This window comes from Aegilops tauschii, chromosome 4 (genome assembly GCF_002575655.3).
Source record: "Aegilops tauschii subsp. strangulata cultivar AL8/78 chromosome 4, Aet v6.0, whole genome shotgun sequence".
Taxonomy (NCBI): Eukaryota; Viridiplantae; Streptophyta; class Magnoliopsida; order Poales; family Poaceae; genus Aegilops; species Aegilops tauschii.
The window spans coordinates 466,606,833-466,630,429 of record NC_053038.3 but is presented as its reverse complement, the minus strand read 5'-3'; the positions used below and the strand labels follow the sequence as shown (position 1 = coordinate 466,630,429).

Below are 23,597 nucleotides of genomic sequence, written 5' to 3'. Positions count from 1 at the left end.
TCAAGCTAACAGGAGGTGGGGTAAAGGTGGACGAGCAATACGGAATGACAATGGTGGATTTCAACAATCTTGGTTACCTTGACGAACCATTCGTCCTTGCCAAAGATGGCGCTCAGGTTTTTTATTTGAAGGACAAGAGTAGCAAACCGAGGAAACGGAAAGATAAGAAAACGATCAGTACATCATGCGATGATCCAAAGCGCCACATTGTTCTTTCAGGGAAAAGAAACATCGTGGGAGTGGAGGACAAGACAGACATGTCAGAAGATTATAATATGTTTGGTGAAATTCCGCCCTTCAAAGTGAACACTGACCCAAGCATTAAGTTAAATGATGAGGATGCTCCATGGATACGGCACAATCGTAAGCAAGCAGGGACACAAGGGAAGAATTGATGTGTAATAATTTATTGTACTAAACTTTGTTGAATGGATCATGTGAATTAAAACGTACGATGGCGAATCCGGATGATTTGTATTTGGTCGATGAACTGAATGATGTATCAAACCTTTTGTCAAACCTTCAAGGGATCGATGAACTGAATTTTTTGATATATTATTTGTATTTTTAAGATTTTAAAATGAATTAGTTTTATTTTTCCGAATTTTTTGATATATTATTTGTATTTTTAAGATTTTAAAATGAATTAGTTTTATTTTATTGAATTTTTTAATATATTATTTCTATTTTTAAGATTTTAAAATGAATTAGTTTTATTTTTCTGAATTTTTTGATATATTATTTGTATTTTTAAGATTTTAAAATGAATTAGTTTTATTTTTCTGAATTTTTTGATATATTATTTGTATTTTTAAGATTTTAAAATGAATTAGTTTTATTTTTCTGAATTTTTTGATATATTATTTGTATTTTTAAGATTTTAAAATGAATTAGTTTTATTTTATTGAATTTTTTGATATATTATTTCTATTTTTAAGATTTTAAAATGAATTAGTTTTATTTTTCTGAATTTTTTGATATATTATTTGTATTTTTAAGATTTTAAAATGAATTAGTTTTATTTTATATGAAAAAGGACCTTTAGTCGCGGTTCGTGACACGAACCGCGACTAAAGGCTCTTTCCGCGCGGGAACGAAAGCGGCGCGAAAGAACCCTTTAGTCGCGGTTGGTGTCCCCAACCGGGACTAATGCTCTGTCTATATATACAGCACTTAGTAAATTTTCCCCCACCTCCCATTCTCCTCTCGACGCCGACGCCCTGCCCCGACGCCGATCGACGCCGACGCCGCCAGGCTACTGCCCCGACGCCGATCGACGCCGACGCCCTGCCCCGACGCCGACGCCTTGCCCCAAGTGAGCTCCGACGCCCTGCACTGCCGCCGCCGCCCCTGCCCTGCCCTGCGCGGCGCCGCCACCGCTGCCCCTGCCCCTGCGCGCCGCCGCCGCCATTGCCCTGCACTGCCGCCGCCGCCCCTGCCCTGCCCTGCGCGCCGCCGCCACCGCTGCCCCTGCCCCTGCGCGCTGCCGCCGCCGCCACCGCTGCCCCTGCCCCTGCCCCTGCCGCCGCCGCCGTCCTCCGCCTCCCGCCGACGCCTGCCGTCCTCCGCCGCCTGCCGTCCTCCTCAAACAAAGAAAAGGAAGAAGAAAAGGAAGAAGAAAAGGAAAACAAAATAAGAAAAGGAAGAAGAAAAGGAAGAAGAAAAGGAAAAAGAAAAGAAAGAAGAAAAGGAAAAACAAAATAAGAAAAGGAAAAAGAAAAGGAAGAAGAAAAGGAAAAAGAAAATAAGAAAAGGAAAAACAAAATAAGAAAAGGAAAAAGAAAAGGAAGAAGAAAAGGAAAAAGAAAATAAGAAAAGGAAAAAGAAAAGGAAGAAGAAAAGGAAAAACAAAAGGAAAACGAAAAGGAAGAAGAAAAGGAAGAAGAAAAGGAAAAACAAAATAAGAAAAGGAAGAAGAAAAGGAAGAAGAAAAGGAAAAAGAAAAGGAAGAAGAAAAGGAAAAACAAAATAAGAAAAGGAAAAAGAAAAGGAAGAAGAAAAGGAAAAAGAAAAGGAAGAAGAAAAGGAAAAACAAAATAAGAAAAGGAAGAAGAAAAGGAAGAAGAAAAGGAAAAACAAAATAAGAAAAGGAAGAAGAAAAGGAAGAAGAAAAGGAAAAAGAAAAGGAAGAAGAAAAGGAAAAAGAAAAGGAAGAAGAAAAGGAAAAGGAAAAACAAAATAAGAAAAGGAAAAAGAAAAGAAAAAAGAAAAGGAAAAACAAAATACTTGGCAGTGCTCAAACAAAAACTTCTATGCAAATTAGTGCTCAATAATCTTATTTTTAATTCCTCCTCCTCTATGTCCCCTTAATCTTATTTTTTAATTCCTTTATACTTAATTAATTTTTACTACATGCAGGAGTGACATATGGCGGACGATAGAGCCGAGCCGCTTAGGGATCCGGAGGCTGAACGTTATTTAATGGGCATCATAAACAACGAGATTCCTTATGTGCCGGGCTCAGAATATGAGCAAGAAGAGGATGTAGTCTCTTCTTTTCTGAACCTTGACGGTGGAACAGACATTGTCGATGATCAAGAAGGTGAAGGAACGGACATTGTCGACGGAGGTCAACCGTCAACAAACGACGATCTCGAATTGCAAGTAGCAACCACCTCCGGCGAGGTATATATATACATTGAGCCTCTCGTGATACAAACTTACTGAAATGTGAATACATATGTATTAACGCGCGCGACTCTCTTTCTTTTTTTAGCCCTCGGCCGGATCGAGTACGACAAAGCGTGGCAAATCCAAGGCGATGAAAACAGGAGAAACATATGCCATTGATTTTGTCAGTGAAACCGGCAAGCCCCTACAGCACACCTCAAAGTTTATCAACCAATGCGGAATCGTTGTTAGAGACAACGTCCCGATCACCGTCCAGGAATGGAAGGAGCCAAAGAAGGCACGTCTTGGTTTCAGTTTTGTCGACAAGAGAACGAAAAAGGATTGCTGGAGAAAGCTTATGGAACATTTCATTCTACCTCCGGAATACAACAAAGTCGATGAATTCGGTAACGAGGTTCCGGGTGGACGTGAGAGGAGGAGGCTAGTTAAAGAGTTCGCTCTTCAGAAGATGGGCGAAGCATTCCGGAACTTCAAGAAAAATTTAACCCGTGACTATGTCAACAAGGGCAAGACTCCGGATTTCAATGGACAACATGAGAAACTGAAAGATGATTGGCCAGAATTTGTGAGGCAAAAGAAATCGGAGCATTTCAAGGAAATAAAAAAAAAATAAGGATAATGCGAGTAAGAAAAAGTTCCATCATATTATGGGGCCAGGAGGATACCGCCTTTCGGAGCCTAAGTGGCAGAAGATGGAGGAGGACCTGAGGGTGCGAGGAATCCCTCTAGGTACAGAGGGATGGGACCCAAGGGCCAAAAGCTGGTGGTACGGGCATGGGGGATCGCTAGACCCGGAGACAGGGGTGTGTGTTCACCGGAAGAAAAAGTTTGCTCCCACCGAAGCCCTTATTGACGCAATGACCCAAGCTCAAGAGGGCTTGATAAAGTTCAACAGAGAGAAAGACGCACTGACAACAGCCCTCGGGAATGATGAACACGGAGGACGTGTACGAGGCAAAGGCAGAATTCCGTGGAAAGTAGGGTTTTCCCAGGACAATGACCCGTACTGTTACAGAAGCCGTAAGAGAAAGACGGACCGGGATGCAGATCTTTTGGCGAAGTTTGCATCGGAACTCCATGAGTTGAAGCAGACCGTGCATGAACTAGTAAAAGAAAAATCGGCTGCAGGGCCGCATGAAGATCATGAAGCAGATCGCGAAAGCCAGCAGCGGAGAAGCAGCGTGGCTTCCACGGATGCCCCGCCTGGTGCTAATGCACCGATGATCGAGATTCGTGCACCGGAGCCTCACTACCCCGTGGATGATGTAAAGGAGATGAAAGAATGTGATCTGCATTATCCCGTGGGGAATGTTTCCACGAAGGTAGCTACCGGCAGTGCTTTACCCTGTACACCTGGAGCACTCCACCACAACAACCCCATTGCATATGGCTATGCTCGTGTCACGGTGGAAGACATAGTCCAAGAGTTTGAGGACCTGGAGATTGACAAAGCTACACCCGAAGGGGAGAGAAGACTTGGAGATGTCAAGCGCCAGATCATTCTATGGAAAAAGAAGTACATAGTGTTTCCAGGCGAGGCGCCAAGGCTAACAAGTCCACCCCCCTCCGATGGTGGTGGTGGTGGTGGCGGTGGTGGTGGTCGTGGTGGTTCACCTACACCTCCTTCACGCCATTCGACGCCGTCCCCCGATCCACAACCTCCGGCGGGTAAGCAGCCGCCGCCCCCCAATCCTCCTCCGGGGGGTACGACGCCCCCCAATCCTCCTCCGGCGGGTACGACGCCCCCCAATCCACCTCCAGCGAAGAAGCAGAAGCAGGCGGACAGCAAGGAAACCCGCTCCTGGACTATTAACCCGGACCCTTATGTACCTAAGACCACAAGGGCACCGGAGCCATCACTGAAGCCTCTCCTCCCAAGGCCTTGGGAACTTAGTGAAGCTGAAACCAAATTGGCCGCGTCTGCTCATTATGAGAAATGGAAGGCGGATATGAAGGCGATAAAAGAGCCTGAGCCCAAGCAAGTATTCACTGAGAAGCAAAAGAAGTGGGCTAAGGATTTTTTGACGACACCGTCCCAAGCCGAGCTGAATATGCCTGACGACTATGGACATGAACTTCGTAGGCAAGCAAAAATATTGAAGGAGGAGAAAGAAGAAAGTAAAAAAAGCGGGAAACAAGTTGACCAGCTCGGGATGCAGAATAAACAATCGATCCCCCCGCTCATAGTGAAAGCCGGTCCGGAAGAGGACCCCGAGATCATAGCAGCTGCGGCAGCACTTGGATTGACTGTAGCGAGTGCCATGAAACAAGCGTCCGAGATGGGTTTGACTCTTCGTGCCTTCTTAGGCCTTGAGGATGCGCCAGTATGTGAGATAGCATTACAATATGTGCGGAATGGGCCTCTCGTCGAGCCTGCGCGGGAAAAGAGTCTACCATCACAAATGTGAAATCTGCTACGTTGGTACAAGCAATTCATAACATGGGCCGACAAAGAATATGTTTATGCGGATGTTACAGAGGAGCATCACACCAAACGGTACTCTGTACAAGTTCATATGAGTGAATTGTTCCAGCTGTTCAATCTGCGCGAGCTCGACAAATCTATGCTGAGTTGCTACGTTCTGTAAGTGATTTATTTCTACCTCATCTCGTTCTTCAATGCCTGCACTATATATATATATATATATATATATATATATTATCCTAACTATATTGTTGCGTACGCTATTATGCAGATTGAAGATTTGGGAATGCAAAATAAGAAACATCCATGATGTTGGGTTCATTGACCCACATATCGTTAATGGACATGTGTTACAAAATCACCCCGAAGACGTGGAGAAAGACTTGTACAAGTTTCTTAGAAAGCATCAACTCAAAAGTCATATTCTATTTCCTTACCATTTTGGGTGAGTGTTTCTCTCTTGTGCCCATTCTCTTTTGTTTACTCCTTGCATGGTATGTCTAATCGATGAGTTATGCATGACTGTGCATGTAACGTGTCCGCAGGTTCCACTGGATTCTGCTAAATATTGAACTTCACACCTCCAGAGTTCTAATCATGGACTCTATGGATTCGGATCCAAAGCGTTCGGCCGACATGAGAAAAATGCTGCAAAAGTAATTATTTTCAATCATTTGAGCTCTATATCGATCGGTCTCTTTCGTTCATTTTCTAATATCAAGTAACTAATAACTCCCTTGTTCATTTAATTTTCTTTGCCCTGTAGGGTTTGGAGACGGTTCTCAGAAGAAATTGTCGGTGAATTCAAACATGAGCTAGATTTTAGAAGGTTAGTTAATGTGGATAAGCAGCCACCGGGGACCAATCTATGTGGATACTATGTTTGTGAGAACATCCGGAGACACACCTCTGAGCGAAAGGCATTGGATAGCGTGCGGAAGGCGACGGATAACTTGCGGAGGAGGCTTAGTCCAGAAGCTCGCTTCCGACCAATTCAAGATGAATTAGCAGGATTTTTCATGAGGGAAGTCATCAATCCTAAAGGAGAACACTATACCGAGGACGAAGAAATTTATATGCATACCCGAGATTGAAACTTGTTCGAAGTTGTATATGGTCATCCATCCTAATTGTGTATGGAAACTTGTTCGAAGTTGTATATGGTCACCCGAGATTGAATATATATTATATATTCCTCTTGAATTCTTCTTGTTTAAAATTTCATATGCATGTATATAGTAGCGTAGAATATGTGTACTGAAACTTCATCAAAATTAAAATAAAACACAAAATAAAATATAAAAGAAATAAAACACTACAAATTAAAAAAAACCAGGTTTAGGAGGGCTAAAACCCTAAACCTGCGGAGGAGGCCTTTAGTCCGGGACTAAAGGTCCTCCGCCCCGACGGACTCCTGGCGCCCACGTGGACGGGCCTTTAGTCGCGGTTCGTAAGAGGCGCGACTAAAGGGGGGGGCCTTTAGTCGCGCATATTTAGTCCCGGTTGCACAGCCGGGATTAATGGCCTTTGCGAACCGGGACTAAAGGCCTATTCTCTACCAGTGCATGTATTCATCCAAGTACAGTACTACGATGTTACCTTCCAAGAAATAGGGCTGCTAAAACGCGGACCTGTCTGATTTTGTGAAATTTCAGCCACTTTTGCCAAATTGCGTTACCGTCGATTTATTGAAATCTTTTTTTTTGGTTATTTTTTACTTTTGTATTTTTTTGTTTTTACAAAAAGTTGCACCTGTTTCAATTCCAGTTTTTTGCAACCGTGCTTTATTGGTGCGGCACAAAGTCATTGAAAATTCTGACATAATAGTCATATATAATGACTAAGTCTGCAATTTCAGTAAGTCGATTTTGTTGGAGGAGGACGGTTGAAGGATGGAGAAAGCTGGAGGAAGAAGAAAGAAGGAGGGCCATTGGATCTCAATCGAACGGCCCAAAATTTAACTTACCTGAAATAAATTTTCAGGCGGCCTACTTATAGCTGGTCCCCATTTCTAGTAATTCCGATCACATGTCTCCTTGATATATAGTCTGTGAAAAGGTACTATGTAGCGTAGATTTTATTCTTATGAAGTTTCAAACAATCGACAATAGTACTCCCTCCTTCCATTTATATAGGGCCTAATGCATTTTTCGAGGCTAATTTTGACCAAATATTAGAGCAATAATATATGACATGCAACTTACACAAAGCACACCGTTAAATTCGTGTATGAAAGGAGCTTTCAATGATATAATTTTCATATTGTGCATGTCATGTATTATTAATCTTGTCAATAGTCAAAGGCGATCTTAAAAAACGCATTAGGCCCTATATAGATGGAAGGAGGGAGTAAGCAATTTTTACTACATACAAAAAGGATGCGCGTGTTAGCATTGAGCCCTGGAGCAACTGATGCATCGACGCTTAGTATGTCATAGTCTTCAAATAATCCATAGTATAAAATAGGGGGAACAAGCACCAAATGCACCATTAACCTATACAACAACGGGCCAACACTGCCTCACAAATTCACAAATTTATGTATGGGAACAAAAGGAAGAGGAAAAAAAAGAAAACAAGAATACCAAAGGTACTATTCAACTCGAAAATCTACCTACACACGCTTCACACACACCGGACTTATTCCCCTACACGTACCCCCACTATTCATGATCAACTCGATCGATCCATGACTCAAACCGCATCACCATCGTCTTCAATAAGTACCTCATGGATGAACTGAACTTGCCTCTCATCAAACATGCATGTACAACCGTCTCCACCGTACGTACGTCCTCATCAAGAATCCAAACGCATCGAATATTTATGCACGCTCATTGCTGACCATGCAAGCAAAGCAGAAGTCATTGACTGCAACAAGATATATATCGTGCCGATCGAAGGACCGGACGATCAGTTGAACTGCTGGTGATCCGCCCACGGCCAGAACGGCGGCGGCTCGTCGACGCCGCACAGCAGGTTGCCGAAGCTGGCCGTGTCCGGGCCGCCGTGGTGGTGCTCCATCTTGGGGACGGAGGCGTGGAGGAGATGGTCGATGTCGACACCGGCGGGGCGGGCGACGGAGGGGTAGAAGGGGATCATGCCCCCGCCCCCGCCGCCCTGCTGGTGCGACGGCGGTGCATCCATGGGGCCGTCGGACGGCGGCGTGCGCGAGATGTCGAGGTTGATCTCGGAGCTGTTCTCGCTGCGGTTGCTGCAGGACGCCTCCGTCTCCTTGTTGAGGTTGATCAGCTCCGACGCCGCCTCCCTGCAGCCTTTCAGTCCAAGTATCTGCATTCATCACCATACATCAGTATACATTAGCATTCAACAATCGACTCGACCTTGCTTTGGCTAGCTAGTACCAGTACGCAATGCAAACATGGCAGATACCTAGAATTTTGGATTAGTAGTTCATGCAGAAGTTCAGCAGTGAATCATGCAACTGTCTCTGCCTGAATGTTATGAAGTCTGAGTGCTAGCAGTACTAGCAACGAGGAGAAAGCAAGCTACACTTGCTGACCTGCACATGCACACCTAATCATGCTGGTACTAATGGTGTTTCCGGGCCGGCCCACAAGTACATAATTGCAAATCTGATCGCGGTGAAAAGGCACTCATGCAGCGGGGGAGTAGTACGTCCCTGCGACCATGGCAGCCAGCACAGAGATGCCACGACCGGGATGATGGTGATGATGAAGCCATTGACTCCACTGCGATCGACCGATCCTCCTCAAAAGACTGGCTCAAGAAACAAACAGCGACTCGCCGCAGCATGGGCATGGCCATGACCACGAGCATCTATCTGCGGACGCTGCCATATTCTGCTGGGCCTTTCCAAAAAGCTACTGTGCCTGCTCAGCTCAACGATGACGATTTCGCAGGTGTAGATGGAAAGGCAGGGCAGCAGCAGCAGCGCGTGGGCATGGGCGCCGGTTCCAACAACCTTTCTGCAAGCGCTGAAACCCACATGGATCCGAGCCGGACATCACCAACCAATCATTGAGCCGGGGAGGCCGCCCCGAGAAAGCGCAACCGAACGGCGGGCGCCCCTGCCCCCCAGATCGTCACTCGCGCGCGCAGATCTAGGCCAGCGGCGTGCTGCTACTGCCGCGGCCGGCCGCCGGCGACGGCCAGATGCATGCCGTTGCCGGACTGAATTGACTGCGGGAGCTACACTAATTTGCATTGTGGTCTACTACAGTGGGTAGGTACTGGTAGATGTGTACTAGTACGTAGGAGTACCTCGGACTGGAGCTTCTTGTTGTGGGAGAGGAGGGCGTCGTTCTCGGCCTTGACGGCGTCGAACTGGCGCTTGAGCACGTCGTAGTCCTTCTCCAGCTGCTTTGTCTTCCACCGGGCGCGGCGGTTCTGGAACCAGATGGCCACCTGGCGCGGCTGCAGCCCCAGCGCGCGCGCCAGCTGCATCTTGCGCTCCGGCTCCAGCTTGTTGGCCACCTCGAAGTTCTTCTCCAGCGTCCGCACCTGCTCCACGTTCAGCCGCCGCTTCTTCTCGCCGCCCAGCTGCGACCCGTCGTCCGACGTCTCCTCCTCGTTCGCGCCGCCGCCGGTCACCTCGTCGCCGCCGCAGCCCCCGTCGCCGCCCCCGTACATCGCCGGGCGCTTCCCCAGCATTGGCGACAGACCTGCAGCACACGTACAGCATGTTAGCAAAGACCTGGATCGGCTCCGTTACCGGCGTATTGCGTGCACGATCCGTGCGAGGGTGGCGAATTAACTGACAAGGCATGAAGTTATGGATGTGCCTACCGCCACGGAAGTCCTGGAGGGAGGGGCATTGGGGGGAGGGGAGGAAGGGGTTGTGCTGGGGATGGGGGGGAGGGAGGTGGTGCTCATGGTGGTGGTGGTGGTGGTGCTGGTGGTGTTCTTGGGGGTCATGCTGCGGCGGTGCTTGCTGCATGTGGAGGAGGAAATTCGGAGGGAAGAAGGCGGAGGGAGAGGACGCCATGCCATTGCTGGCCATTGGCTTCTTCAAAGGAGGACGGCGATGGGCATGGGGAGTATTTGAGAGAGAGATGGGGGAGAGAGAGAGAGAGAGAGAGCTGTGTGTGAGAGAGAAACTGAGAGGGGGGAGAGAAGATGATGAGGAAAAGGAAATATAACAAGCTAGGTGTGCATGGTGGTTGTTTATCAAAAATAAATAAAATGGGAAAAGGGGTGTAGTAGTACTACTATGACATTTTCCAAAATAAAATGCTGCTTTGAAGAGTCAAACAGATATTCTAGGAGCTACTATTAGTACTATGGCTCACAGTATTGCTATGATACAACAAGGGTGCAAGCCCAGTGAATTTTACTTTTTCGGCGGTAATAATGGAGAGTTTTTTACAATACTTTTTTTTAAGCGGCGTAGTTTTGAACCAACTCTAGTTCAGAATTAGTTCAAATCTACTTAATTTTATTTTGGATCGGAGGAAGTATGAGATTTTTTTTAATTTTCTTCAATCTTGGCATCTTTTTAAGTCTTCTGATCAGCATGCAGTTATCTTATCCTAGGTTCTTCCTATTTTTAACTTACTATAGACTAAAGATTCAGTAACATTTTGCTGAAACCCATAGTACACCTTTTTCAGATATGCCCTGTGACAAAGACGTATAAATTTGAAATTAGCATCACACTGGGGATTAGCAAGTGGGCCCTGTGCACACTGATAAAATTATACAATCAACTGCTCTAATTTGATGCGGCGCCATTCTCCGTTTTAAAATTACCAGCAGACAACGTTGGCATGCACATTGCCTAGCTAAAATGGCCTGCCAGCGAAAGTGTACCACAAAGGACCATGCTTCCCAAAAGCTATGCCTCAGGCTGAGTAGGAGTAGCTTCTACAGTGCCTTTATTTCCCTCCATGTGCTAGCTAGCATCGACCTATACATTTCTTGCTAGCGCTTTTTCAAACCTTTTTGTGTCCTTTCTTTTCCCTTTTGAACGATTTTATTTATAAACATCAATGTTAATGTGAAGTTGTTCCAATGAACAAGGCACACACGCATTTTAAAATTTAAATTTGACGATAAATTAGACCTACCATTGCATTCATATTCGGGAGAACTTTTCAGTGATATAATTTGTAAGGCACAAAAATATCTATTGGTCTAATTTATGGTGGTGTTAGCTCAGAAAGCAGGGTGAGGGGATAACAACGCGACATGCTGACATTGAGAACTAGTTGGTGTATTTGAGGATGGACATGCCAAATTATCTATTATAAATTTGCATAGCAAAAAAAAAACCTGACTGTTTATCTCGTGGACCAAATTAGAGGAACAAATCACAACCAATTGATCTTCATAACTCACTTAAACAGGTCGAAGCCACTATATCATAGTAATTGCACTGAAACTAATCACAACCGATGGGTCTAGACAAAAATATATCGCAACTCTCTCCTTAAATTAGTAGGACAGGTGAGACTGGTTTTTTCACCATAAATATGCAATTCTTCACCCATCCCTTATATTTTCTCCTTCAAGCCTCACCCCCGTCGTCGCCCCACTAGTGTAAAGATCAGATCAAGAATACCATAGTGAACACGGATGAAACGCGACAGAGAGTGAGGGTAAAATTTCTCCCCAACGAGCAGAGGACATCTGTGAATGACATGGAAGAAAGAGAGGTGGAAGAATCAACCTGACGTGTTTAATTATTTCAGTTTGGTTATCAATGGCACGAATGTAACGACATACATCAACACTGACCAACACCGTCAGCAGCACCTGGACAACAAGAAAGGTTCCCAAAACAATGCCTCCAAAGAGGGCACGACGCACGAGCCTCACCATCACCATATCCAATCACCTAGGCTACTCATGAATTTTCACCATGGAGAAGAATCTCTAGGCAGTGCCTTCACCAAAGAATGGCGCATAGACAATGCCATTGCCAAGTATAACCAAAGTCAAAATCTCCTTATGCTACGCCCCTCACCCCGCTTTCCAAGCTAATACCACCATACCTCCCAGTCTCGACAATGTCAGACACGAACTAGATACCCATATGCATGCTGAAGCGCCTCAGCAGACATGCTGGAATACCTACATGGATTGACGAAGTTGAGAGTCTATTCTCCAGGCGAAGGGATCTCTAGGACCATATGGACAATGCTAGTGACCGGTCAGTGTTGTAATACTCTAACCGCTTGGCTAGGCAAGCACAGGCCATGGACAAAGGATTCAAAATCTCCGATCCCAACCACGGTATAAGTACCCTGGAGACAAATGCTCCTGCGCGCACTCCTTACGTGCTATTCAGCATGCCGACGAACCATGTGTGGTGACAATGCAAACCTAACATACTCCCTCGTGCTAGGGCAGGACTGCGACCAAGATATACTATGCTCACGGTGTTTAAACTAACGGTCCCGATACAAAGATGGAAAAAACATCGGCCCATTGACTGCCCAACATTTGCCGTGTAGTGTCGCCCTGTGGCGGTGGTGAGAAAAGAAGCACAGAGGAAGAGGGTAGAGGGCGAGGTTAGGCGTGTCGCCCAATGAACCTCTTAGGCCAACTCCACCGCGCGACCCTATCCTGTCCGTCCCCGTCCGTTTGGGGTAAAAGGGACAAACCGGGCAGCCCAGCGCGCGGGAGCAAACGGACTTTTGTCCGTTTCGTGTCCGCTTTCGACCCATCCCCAGCCCAAGTTTGCGCTGGTTTTGGGGTGAAACGGACAGCGCGCGGACGGGCGGGACGCGCACGCTTGTCCTCCCCTGGCCCGCCTGTCGGTAGGAGAAACCAAAACCCCCACGCCCCATTTGGCGCCATTTTCCCAAACCCTCCCACGTCCCTCCCGCCGCCCCCTCTCTCCCCCGTTCATGGCCGACGCCCAGCCGAATTCCGGCGGCCTGGCCGTCGACCTGCCCGGAAAGGTGAAGAAGAAGGCGGCCAAGGCGGCAAGGAAGTCGCGGTCGGAGTGCACGCCGGAGGAGATCACCAGGTTGGACGCGGAAGCGGCTAATAAGAGGAGCCGGAGAGCGGTCGTCAAGGTCAATGCCGCCGCGGCCAAGTTCGCCGCCGAGCGCGATGCGAAGGAGGCCGCTCGGCGCAAGGCCGCGGCCGACGAGAAGGAGGACATCGTCAACAAAGCGCACGCCCTCCTCATGCTGAGCATGGGCCGTCCGGCCGGTTTCACTACAGCGGCCGTCGGCCCGGCGAGCACAGGCTCGTCGGTCGCCCGGCCTGCGCATTGCCAGTCGCCGACGTCGCGGACCACGCCCATGTCGCCCGGCTTTCCTCCGCCAAGGCACGACGACCAGACCCGTTTCTCGGGGTCGCCGGATGTTGGCTTATTCGCGCCGTCGACACCACGCCCCGCGGCCGTCATCGACCTTAATGTCACGCCTGGGTCCAGCAGCGGCGGCCGGCCGTCCGTCGAGATGCAGAGCAAGCAAGCATGGGCACCGTTCACGGGCACCATGCCGGCCCCCCGCGTGTTGTTTGACGGAATGCCAACAGCAATGGCACCGGTCGACGACCCCTTCTACAACCAGTACATGGAGAACGTGATCTTCGAGGCTGGGCACGGACGTGCCTACGACCCCGAGGAGACCCAAAGTCAGGATGGCCGCGCCCAATACGTCCCCGATGAAGAGGCCGACGACCGTGCAGACTACGACCATGGTGACTCGTGGCATGAAGACAATGACATCTATGTCGAAGGTGATGGTGATGATGAAGAAGAAGAAGGCAATGACATTGATATTAGTGGCGCGCCATTGTTCATCGACGAGCTGACCCAAAGAGCAGAAGCACAAAAGAAGAGGAAGAGCATTCGCACGGGTTCATACACACAAGATGAGGACAAGTTGATTTGCCAAGTTTGGATGGAGATTAGCCAAGATCCGAGGACCGGCGCACAACAAAAGGGCATTGTTTTTTGGACGAGAGTCGACAAAACATTCCATGAAAGGAAGATGTTCGAGCCCTACCAAATTTCAAGCAACCGTGGCATCGGCTCGATTCAAAAGAGATGGTTGTTCATCCAACAAGAGTGCAACAAGTATCAAGCCGCATTTGAGAGCGTTGAAGCACGGCCCGTGAGTGGTCTCTGCGTTGGGGACACGGTATGCTCTCCTCTTCCTAGCCCTTTCCTTGCTACGACCATGAGACTTCGGCCTTGTATATGTTTGCATGTTCACTTCTTGTTGATCATGTGTTGTAGGCATTTCAATCTTTGGAGGCATTCAAGGCCAGGCACAATGACAAGCCATTCACTCTTACGCATTGTTGGACGCTCATCAACAATTGCCCTAAGTTCAAGGACCAATACCGTGAACTACAAAGGAAGAGAGGACTGAAGACAGCCAAGTTCGCCGGAGGTGGAGATGGCGAGGCGCTGAAGAGGCCGAGGGGCAAGACCAACTCCAAGGTTGATGACATACGTGATGCCTCATCCATGGCATTGCATGACACTTTGCATGGCATGATGTCTCAAAAGGATGTGAGGGACGAGAAGAAGCGGCAAAGCAAGGACGAGCAAATGAAGCAATACCTAGACCTTCAAAGAAAGAAGCTTGAGATAGAGGAGGCGGCCAAGAAGAGGAAGATCGACATGGAGGAGGCGGCCCGGCAAAGGCAGCTCGACATGGAAGAGGCGGCCCGGCAAAGGCAGCTCGACATCGAGGCCGACAACGTCAAAGCCAGACAGAGGCAGCTCGACATCGAGGCCACCAATGCCGCCACCAAAGCGAAGGAGGTGGCCCTTGCGATCATGAGCGTGGACTTGTTGAAGATGAGCGACAAGACGAGGGCCTGGTTCGAGGCCAGGTAGAAGGAGATGCTCGACGCCGAAGGCCTGAACTAGGTCGTCCCATCGGCGTGGCCGTTCTTTTTGGAGGCTGGCACGGGTGCCGCCCGCCCGCTGGGCCGCTGGCAGTGTGCCGGCAAGAAAACATTCATTTTGGAGGCCGGCTGTGTTGCCGGGCGCTGGCTGTGTTGCCGGCGAGGACAACTATTCATTTTGGAGGCTGGCTGTGTTGCCGGCCGCTGGCCGATGCCGGCGATGGACGTGTAGGCCGCTGGCTTTGTTGCCGGCGTGATGAACTGGGGCCGTGAACTAGGGCTTGGCATTTGAAACGTTGCTCTTTTTTTAAATAGACGCGGACAGGATGGGGCAAACGGATGCGGCCGCGCTGGGCGCACGGCCACCGCATTCCAGGACACGCCCGGATACGATCCCAAATCCCTACCCAAACGGACAGAATCCGGACAAAACGGACGTCCGTTTGGGGTCGCGCGGTGGAGATGGCCTTACATCCCCATCGAACCGCCGTGTGCATGAAAACGGCTCGACAATTTGGCAAAGACCATGAGAAATACGTTGATGATGACCGCATGATATTCCATACGTCATTCCGACTTGATGATCAAATGAGTGGCGTATCTCACATGATGATAGGCAGTCGATCACGCAATTATGCTTTACCGCACGCATGGGAGCCTTTGAGTGGCCGAATGATGCGTACGTGGATTGGGATGTGAGTGCAGTAGCGTAACTGTGTGTATCCTTGGAGAATCATTGGTTCCAACTATTCACTACGTACATCACGTCAAGCTGAACTTGTTTCCTGGATGAATGAATATTCCCTCTCATTTACGGCTCTGGCCGTGCAGCATCAGTTACTGTACTACTCTCGAATCCTACCCCAGTTCTGAACATTAAAAATAAACGAGTTAAGAAAATACTTCCTTCGTCACAAAATAAGTGACTTGATTTTGTACTAACTTTATACTAAAGCTAGTCACTTATTTTGTGACCGAGGCAGTAGATGTGAAGAAAAACTCAATTTCTATGGGGTGGATGAAACAGACAAGCGGATCACGCGAAACTCCACTCGACGGGCTAGATCCCAACGGCTGCTAGCTACTAGGCGGCTAGGCCCGAATGCCCGATAGCGTGTGGGAGGCGACGGAGGGATCGAACAGCTAGCCTAGCCTAGCCTAGCATGGACACGCACGCACATACATGGCGTGCCAATCTGGAGGCGCATATGGGTGACGCTGGCTTTTAGATTGTGGCTCGCGCTGCCTAGCTCACTCACCCCGCCGGTCGTTGGAGAAAAAAAAAGAACAAATCGTGGGCAGCTGAGAGGAGGGAGAGAGAAGAGAAGCCAGCGTAGTGCCCACCACCCTGCCACCATGCGCGCGCGGGCGGGTGGGCGGGCGTACGTCGTCGTGTGCCTGCCTGCCTGCATGTGGGCTCGCCCGCTGGATCCAGCCAGCCCACGCCGACGCCGTGGATCGACTCGATCCCTCCCGGCCGTCGATCCCATCCCCGCCCCCCCGCAACCACCCCGTGCGTTTCACGCCAAGCCCTCGCCCGTACGTCCGTCCGTCCGCGCGCCGGGACGGGGCGTCGCGCTGGCATGCCCATGTAGTAGCTTCAGTGAGCGCCCGGGCGCGGGCTATACATGCATAGGCGCGCGGAGATGGACGGGCGGATGGGCACGCACTGCAGCAGCGAGAGGGAGAGGGAGGGGTGGTGGGCGGTGGGGCCCGCGCACAGCGAGACGTGCAACGGACATGGCTGCTCCGGCGAGGGGAGGCGGGCCCCGCCATTTCCCCTGCTCCCTGCCCAGCTCGCGCGCGCGACTGCTAGTGCGGGCCGGGTGGCCCTGCCGCTAGTTGGCCTGTGCGGGGAGGCCAGCCCGCACATGGCCGTGTTAGTTAGGAGAGATCCCCAACGCAATGCAGCGCATCTCCCTTCCCCTTGGACCCTTCCATATTCCCTACCTCTCATGGTTGAAGCCTCGCACTTTTCCTCTGGTTTTGTTTAGTATCCCTCCACGATCTCGCCACTCGCGTATGCTCACACGCCCGTCGGTGCATGCCATGTATGCCGTGGCTCGTACGTACATGCCACGTACGTACGTGCGTACACCAGGCCCAGTTCACCCCACCGGAAACTGCACGACTTGTATGAGGGATGATCGATCGTCCGAGGAGAAAATTGTACTGGCCATAATTATCCCACGGTACATAACACAATGAGATGGATAAAAAAGAGGAGGCACGCGACATGGGTTGGCACGGTACGGGAATGTTCATATACAAGACTTGTGCACATACATAGCCAGCGACTCGCATTTTTCTGCTCGTCCAGAACTAGCAACTTGATGCATATGCTAAGCATTTTTGGGGTCTTTTTGCATGGTGGTGGGTGTGTACACCGAGCCGTTTGGAACCTTCTCGCGCTCCCACTCTCACGTGCCAGCCACATATGCTCCCTGCATGCATGTTCTTCGCCCCCTCCCCCGCCAATTTTCTATGCGACCCACTTGGACCCTTCCACTACCGATTATTCTTCTGTATTTTCCACATGGCCGGGAGCTAGCTAGCTAGCTAGGCGGCGCGGTTGTTACCCGTGAGGAACACCGCTGCGCCAGTGACAAACGCTGGAATGTTTCGGGGTTAAATAAATAAACCCAAAGTATCCGCCTCGATCGCGTTACCAAATCATATCGTTAGCCGTTGCATCATCACATTGTTAAGACTTAAGAGGTAGTAGTTGTCGATATGCAGATTTGCTTGCATTGCAGTCGCAGTTGCAGTTGGCGGGTTTCGGCGACTTTTTTTTTTTGAGTGATCGACTTGTCAATTAAATGATAAACAAGCTGAAGGATTACAGGTTTTTTCACCATACCATCTCAGGAGGATGGATTAACCATATATGCCTCCCCGCAGCCTCATATAAGGGCATGTACAATGGTGCTATATTAGAAGTGCCACGCAATATAAATGATGAGGTGGAGGAGAGAGAACTCTTAAGAAAAGGCTTGTCTTCTCTTATTTAAGAGAAGACAAGAGATGATCTTTTAGCACAATATGTCTTACCACGTTTTTAGGAATGCCTAGTTATTGAAGATAAGGCTAAGAGATGATCTATTGTAGACATTTTTTTTGTCATCTCTGAATTAAATGCAAAATTTAAAATAAAACTATCTTATCAACCATTGTACATGCCCTAAAGAACACAGAGCAAAAGAACGAGCTTCAAGGCTCGTCGATCGGTGCTTGTAGAGATATAGTTGTTGGGTATCTCCACTAATCACTATGCGAATTCCCAATATAATCCATGTCGCATTTTTTTTGAGAAAAATCCATGTCGCATTTAGTTGTCAGGAATGCAAAATTAGACCTGGGCCATGCATTTAGTTCGCTGCGGACTGCAGTAAGCTCGCTGGGCTGGCATTCTGATGGAGAATCCCATGCTACCGCAAAGTTCATATAAGCAATAACAATCAAATATGGGCCTGGGATATCGGTATTTCCTGCTATGGGGGTGACGGCCTGGCAAATCTTATTATACGCCTTAAGGGTAAGTCGCACAAGACAGCCCATGTAACGTTTTTGTTCTTCTTTTTTCCTCCAGTTTTTTCAGCACTTTCGGTGATTGCTCTGCCGTTTTTTTTTTCTGTTTTCATTAATATTTTCTCGTTTGATTTTAATTTTTTACATTTTATTTTTTTTATTTCTTCTTTTTAATGCATGCACATTTTTTAATTCATGACCATTTTTACATCTGTGAACAGCTTTAAACCTGTGATATTATTATTTTTAAATTCGGGACAGTTTTTTCTAGAATCGTGAACTTTTCTAAATCCATTATCATTTTTTAAAATTGTATATATAAATAATTAATTTTATAAAATACAAAACATATTAAACTTTTTTGTATTTATAATAAAAAATGACAATACTAGGCCGCCACAAAAGAGGCATCGGGTGCGCGATTCACCTGGCTTAATGCCAAGAATATGTGCACTCGGTAGCCCTGTTGTAATCATCTTCTACTTTCCATGTGGCTCCATGTTATCTTTTTCAAAGCAAACAATCCGGGTTTATCAGTTAACAAAAAGAAGTACATCAGGGCAATAGATTGTTAGCGATAGCGACAGATTCGACGACAAGTATTCTGTGCTCCGAACAAACGCAAGATCTTCCCTTTTCAGCTAGACCAAGCAATGTCGGCGTGCGAGCGACGTGTGCTTGTTGAAGGTCACCGATGGAGCATCGTGGAGGCCAACCTGGGCCAAGACCCTCCCTTTCATAAGTGCAAAAAAACAATTTACTAGGTATATTTAACACTTCAACCCAGCCCATTAACAGACAAATAAGAAAACCCACATATCGAATCGCCGAAGCGTATAGCATCATTGCTCTAACCCTAAAAAAAGCATCGTTCTAGCCTAGTCACCTCGTGCTCGTGCATGACTCCATCCTCCTCCAGCCTACAATGTCCCATGACGTGATGGCTACCTGATTTATCGATATGGCTCCTCGTGGGCCTGATCAGATATTGGAGCTGCGTGGCCGACGTCTTGGAGGCTAGACTTCAATCCCTTTTCCCGGTTCTGTATCTCGTCTTGACGATGGGAGTTGCACCGCATGCCTACGCTGTCGACCGTCGACATGCCATGCGCCAACACGCTGGTTCGTTACAGTAGTGGGCAGTTAGATTATGCATATCTACTATGTATGCATCATTTTTTTTATTCGATTAAGAATTGAGATTTTCGGGTAATTTAGATACTCCAATGTTTTGATCGATTAATTGATACAATTTTTCCGAGACAAGAAAAATAAAATAAAGAATATGTTAAATGTTTGCATCATCGTTTGGGCATGAAAAATGTGTTTACCATTTCAGTTCAAGGCAAAGGTGGAGGTCTTGCTGTGTTCTGGGATGATCTTTATACTCTAGACTTGAACAAGTTTGGTGAGCACTTCATTGACATATATATCTGATTCGGCAATGGCACAAAATGGAGGAGTACCTTCGTATATGGGGAGCCTAAGGCAAGTCAAAGGTACGTTATATGGGATCTTTTTTCAAAGAATTAAACCCCTCGGTGTTGGGCCGTGGTTTATGGTTGGGGATTTTAATGAAGCGATGTGGTAGAATGAGCATTTTTCTCGCCATAAGAGGTCCGCTACACTGATGGCCAATTTCAGGAATGTTCTTTCTGTTTGCAATCTTTTTGATTTGGGATTTCATGGTATACCTTGGACATATAATAACAAGCAAGACGACAACAAAAATGTCAAGGTGAGACTGGACCATGCTGTGGCGTGCACCCAATGGTCTTCTTTATTCCCGGATTGCAAGATTTATCATATTATTAGTTCAAGATCATATCATTGTCCTCTGCTCATTTAATTATTGGGTGCTCCTCGCTTGGGAAAAATTGTTAAACAACTGAAATACGAGGCCTATTGGGGAGGGAGGGTGTGGTTTTAGTGTTGGTAAATGTTGCATGAAAAACAAAAAAAATTCTATGCACACGCAAGATCTATTAAGGAGATGCATAGCAACGAGAGGGGAGAATGTGTCTATGTACCCTCGTAAACCATAAGCGGAAGCATTTCACAACGCGGTTGATGTAGTCGAACTTCTTCGTGCTTCAACCGATCAAGTACCGAACGCACGACACCTCCGCGTTCGGCACACGCTCAGCTCGGTGACGTTCCTCGCCTTCTTGATCTAGCAAGACGTCCAGGTAGTAAATGAGTGATACGTCTCCAACGTATCTATAATTTTTTATTGTTCCATGCTGTTATATTATCAATCTTGGATGTTTTATAATCATTTTATAGTCATATTTTGGTACTAACCTATTGACATAGTGCCAAGTGCCAGTTGCTGTTTTCTGCATGTTTTTTGCATCGCAGGAAATCAATACCAAACGGAGTCCAAATGCAATGAAACTTTACAAAGATTTTTTATGGACCAGAAGACACCTAATGGGCCAAGGCTGCGCCTGGGGGGGTACTATGCAACCTTCTTATTGTAGACGTTGTTGGGCCTCCAAGTGCAGAGGTTTGTAGGACAGTAGCAAATTTCCCTCAAGTGGATGACCTAAGGTTTATCAATCAGTGGGAGGCGTAGGATGAAGATGGTCTCTCTCAAACAACCTTGCAACCAAATAGCAAAGAGTCTCTTGTGTCCCCAACACACCCAATACAATGGTAAATTGTATATGTGCACTAGTTCGGCGAAGAGATGGTGATACAAGTGCAATATGGATGCTAGATGTAGGTTTTTGTAATCTGAAAATATAAAAACAGCAAGGTAACAAGTAATAAAAGTGAGGGTAAACGGTAGTACAATGATAGCAAACAAGGCCTAGGGTTCATACTTTCACTAGTGCAAGTTCTCTCAACAATAATAACATAATTGGATCATATAAATATCCCTCAACATGCAACAAAGAGTCACTCCAAAGTCACTAATAGCGGAGAACAAACGAAGAGATTATGGTAGGGTACGAAACCACCTCAAAGTTATCCTTTCTGATCGATCTATTCAAGAGTCCGTAGTAAAATAACATGAAGCTATTCTTTCCGTTCGATCTATCATAGAGTTCGTACTAGAATAACACCTTAAGACACAAATCAACCAAAATCCCTAGATACTCCAATGTCACCTCAAGTATCCGCGGGTATGATTATACGATATGCATCACACAATCTCAGATTCATCTATTCAACCAACATAAAGAACTTCAAAGAGTGCCCCAAAGTTTCTACCGGAGTGTCAAGACGAAAACGTGTGCCAACCCCTATGCATAAGTTCACGAGGTTACGGAACCCGCAAGTTGATCACGTAAACATACATCAAGTAGATCACGTGAATATCCCATTGTCACCACAGATAAGCACATGCAAGACATACATCAAGTGTTCTCAAATCCTTAAAGACTCAATCCGATAAGATAACTTCAAAGGGAAAACTCAATCCATTACAAGAGAGTAGAGGGGGAGAAACATCATAAGATCCAACTATAGTAGCAAAGCTCGCGATACATCAAGATCGTACCACCTCAAGAACACGAGAGAGAGAGAGAGATCAAGCACATAGCTACTGGTACATACCCTCAGCCCCAAGGGTGAACTACTCCCTCCTCGTCATGGAGAGCGCCGGGATGATGAAGATGGCCACCGGAGAGGGATTCTCCCCTCCGGCAGGGTGCCGGAACGGGTCTAGATTGGTTTTCGATGGCTACAGAGGCTTGCGGCGGCGGAACTCCCGATCTAGGTTATGTTCTGGGGGTATCTGTGTATATAAGAGGTTTTGGCATCGGGAACAAGTCAGGAGGGTCTCCGAGGCGGCCACGAGGTAGGGGGGGCGCACCCAGGAGGGTAGGGCGCGCCCCCACCCTCGTGGGTGCCTCGGGACTCCTCTGGCCCATCTCTGATGCTCCGTGGGCTTCTTCTGGTCCAAAAATAATCTCGTCAATTTTCAGGTCAATTGGACTCCGTTTGGTTTTCCTTTTCTGCGATACTCAAAAACAAGAAAAAACAGAAACTGGCACTGGGCTCTAGGTTAATAGGTTAGTCCCAAAAATCATATAAAATAGCATATAAATGCATATAAAACATCCTAGATGGATAATATAATAGCATGGAACAATCAAAAATTATAGATACGTTGGATATGTATCAAGCATCCCCAAGCTTAATTCCTGCTCGTCCTCGAGTAGGTAAATGATAAAAACAGAATTTTTGATGTGGAATGCTACCTAACATATTTATCAATGTAATCTTATTTATTGTGGCAAGAATATTCAGATCCATAAGATTCAAGACAAAAATTTAATATTGACATGAAAACAATAATACTTCAAGCATACTAACAAAGCAATTATGTCTTCTCAAAATAACATGGCCAAAGCAAGCTATCCCTACAAAATCATATAGTTTGGCTATGCTCTATCTTCATCACACAAAATATTTAAATCATGCACAACCCCGCTCACAAGCCAAGCAATTGTTTCATACTTTTGATGTTCTCAAACTTTTTCAATCTTCACGCAATACATGAGCGTGAGCCATGGACATAGCGCTATAGGTGGAATAGAATGGTGGTTGTGGAGAAGACAAAAAAAGGAGAAGATAGTCTCACATCAACTAGGCGTATCAACGGGCTATGGAGATGCCCATCAATAGATATCAATGTGAGTGAGTAGGGATTGCCATGCAACGGATGCACTAGAGCTATAAGTGTATGAAAGCTGAACAAAAGAAACTAAGTGGGTGTGCATCCAACTTGCTTGCTCACGAAGACCTAGGGCAATTTGAGGAAGCCCATCATTGGAATATGCAAGCCAAGTTCTATAATGAAAGATTCCCACTAGTATATGGAAGTGACAAAATAAGAGACTCTCTATCATGAAGATCATGGTGCTACTTTGAAGCACAAGTGCGGAAAAAGGATAGTAGCATTGCCCCTTCTCTCTTTTTCTCTCATTTTTTTTGTTTTTTCTGCCTTCTCTTTTTTATGGCCTCTTTTTTTCCTTTTTTATTTGGGCTTCTTTGGCCTCTTTTATTTATTTATTTTTTCGTCCGGAGTCTCATCCCTACTTGTGGGGGAATCATAGTCTCCATCATCCTTTCCTCACTGGGACAATGCTCTAATAATGATGATCATCACACTTTTATTTACTTACAACTCAATACTTAGAACAAAATATGACTCTATGTGAATGCCTCCGGCGGTGTACCGGGACGTGCAATGAATCAA

General features: G+C 46.9%; 1 protein-coding gene across 2 annotated transcripts; it reads right to left on the bottom strand.

Annotated features, from left to right (window-relative positions):
- Nucleotides 1-7,457: 7,457 nt before the first annotated feature.
- Nucleotides 7,458-10,147, bottom strand: LOC109774522 (homeobox-leucine zipper protein HOX21). Of its 2 annotated transcripts, none has more exons than XM_020333252.4 (3): nucleotides 9,800-10,147; nucleotides 9,302-9,702; nucleotides 7,458-8,347 (listed from the first exon to the last, which is right to left on the bottom strand). In XM_020333252.4, the coding sequence occupies exons 1-3, from the start codon at nucleotides 10,038-10,040 to the stop codon at nucleotides 7,970-7,972; spliced, it is 1,020 nt and encodes a 339-aa protein (XP_020188841.1). In that variant the 5' UTR covers nucleotides 10,041-10,147; the 3' UTR covers nucleotides 7,458-7,969. The 2 variants fall into 2 exon arrangements, with proteins under 2 accessions (XP_020188841.1, XP_020188842.1); XM_020333253.4 differs by having other exon boundaries at nucleotides 9,827-10,144.
- Nucleotides 10,148-23,597: the final 13,450 nt, after the last annotated feature.

Excerpts from the sequence above, each read along its gene's own strand:
- LOC109774522 (XM_020333252.4), bottom strand. The coding sequence starts at position 10,040 with ATGGCCAGCAATGGCATGGCGTCCTCTCCCTCCGCCTTCTTCCCTCCG. Across the intron at positions 9,703-9,799 it reads CATCCATAACTTCATGCCTT|GTCTGTCGCCAATGCTGGGG; the intron begins GTCAGTTAATTC and ends CGTGTGCTGCAG. Across the intron at positions 8,348-9,301 it reads ACAAGAAGCTCCAGTCCGAG|ATACTTGGACTGAAAGGCTG; the intron begins GTACTCCTACGT and ends TGATGAATGCAG.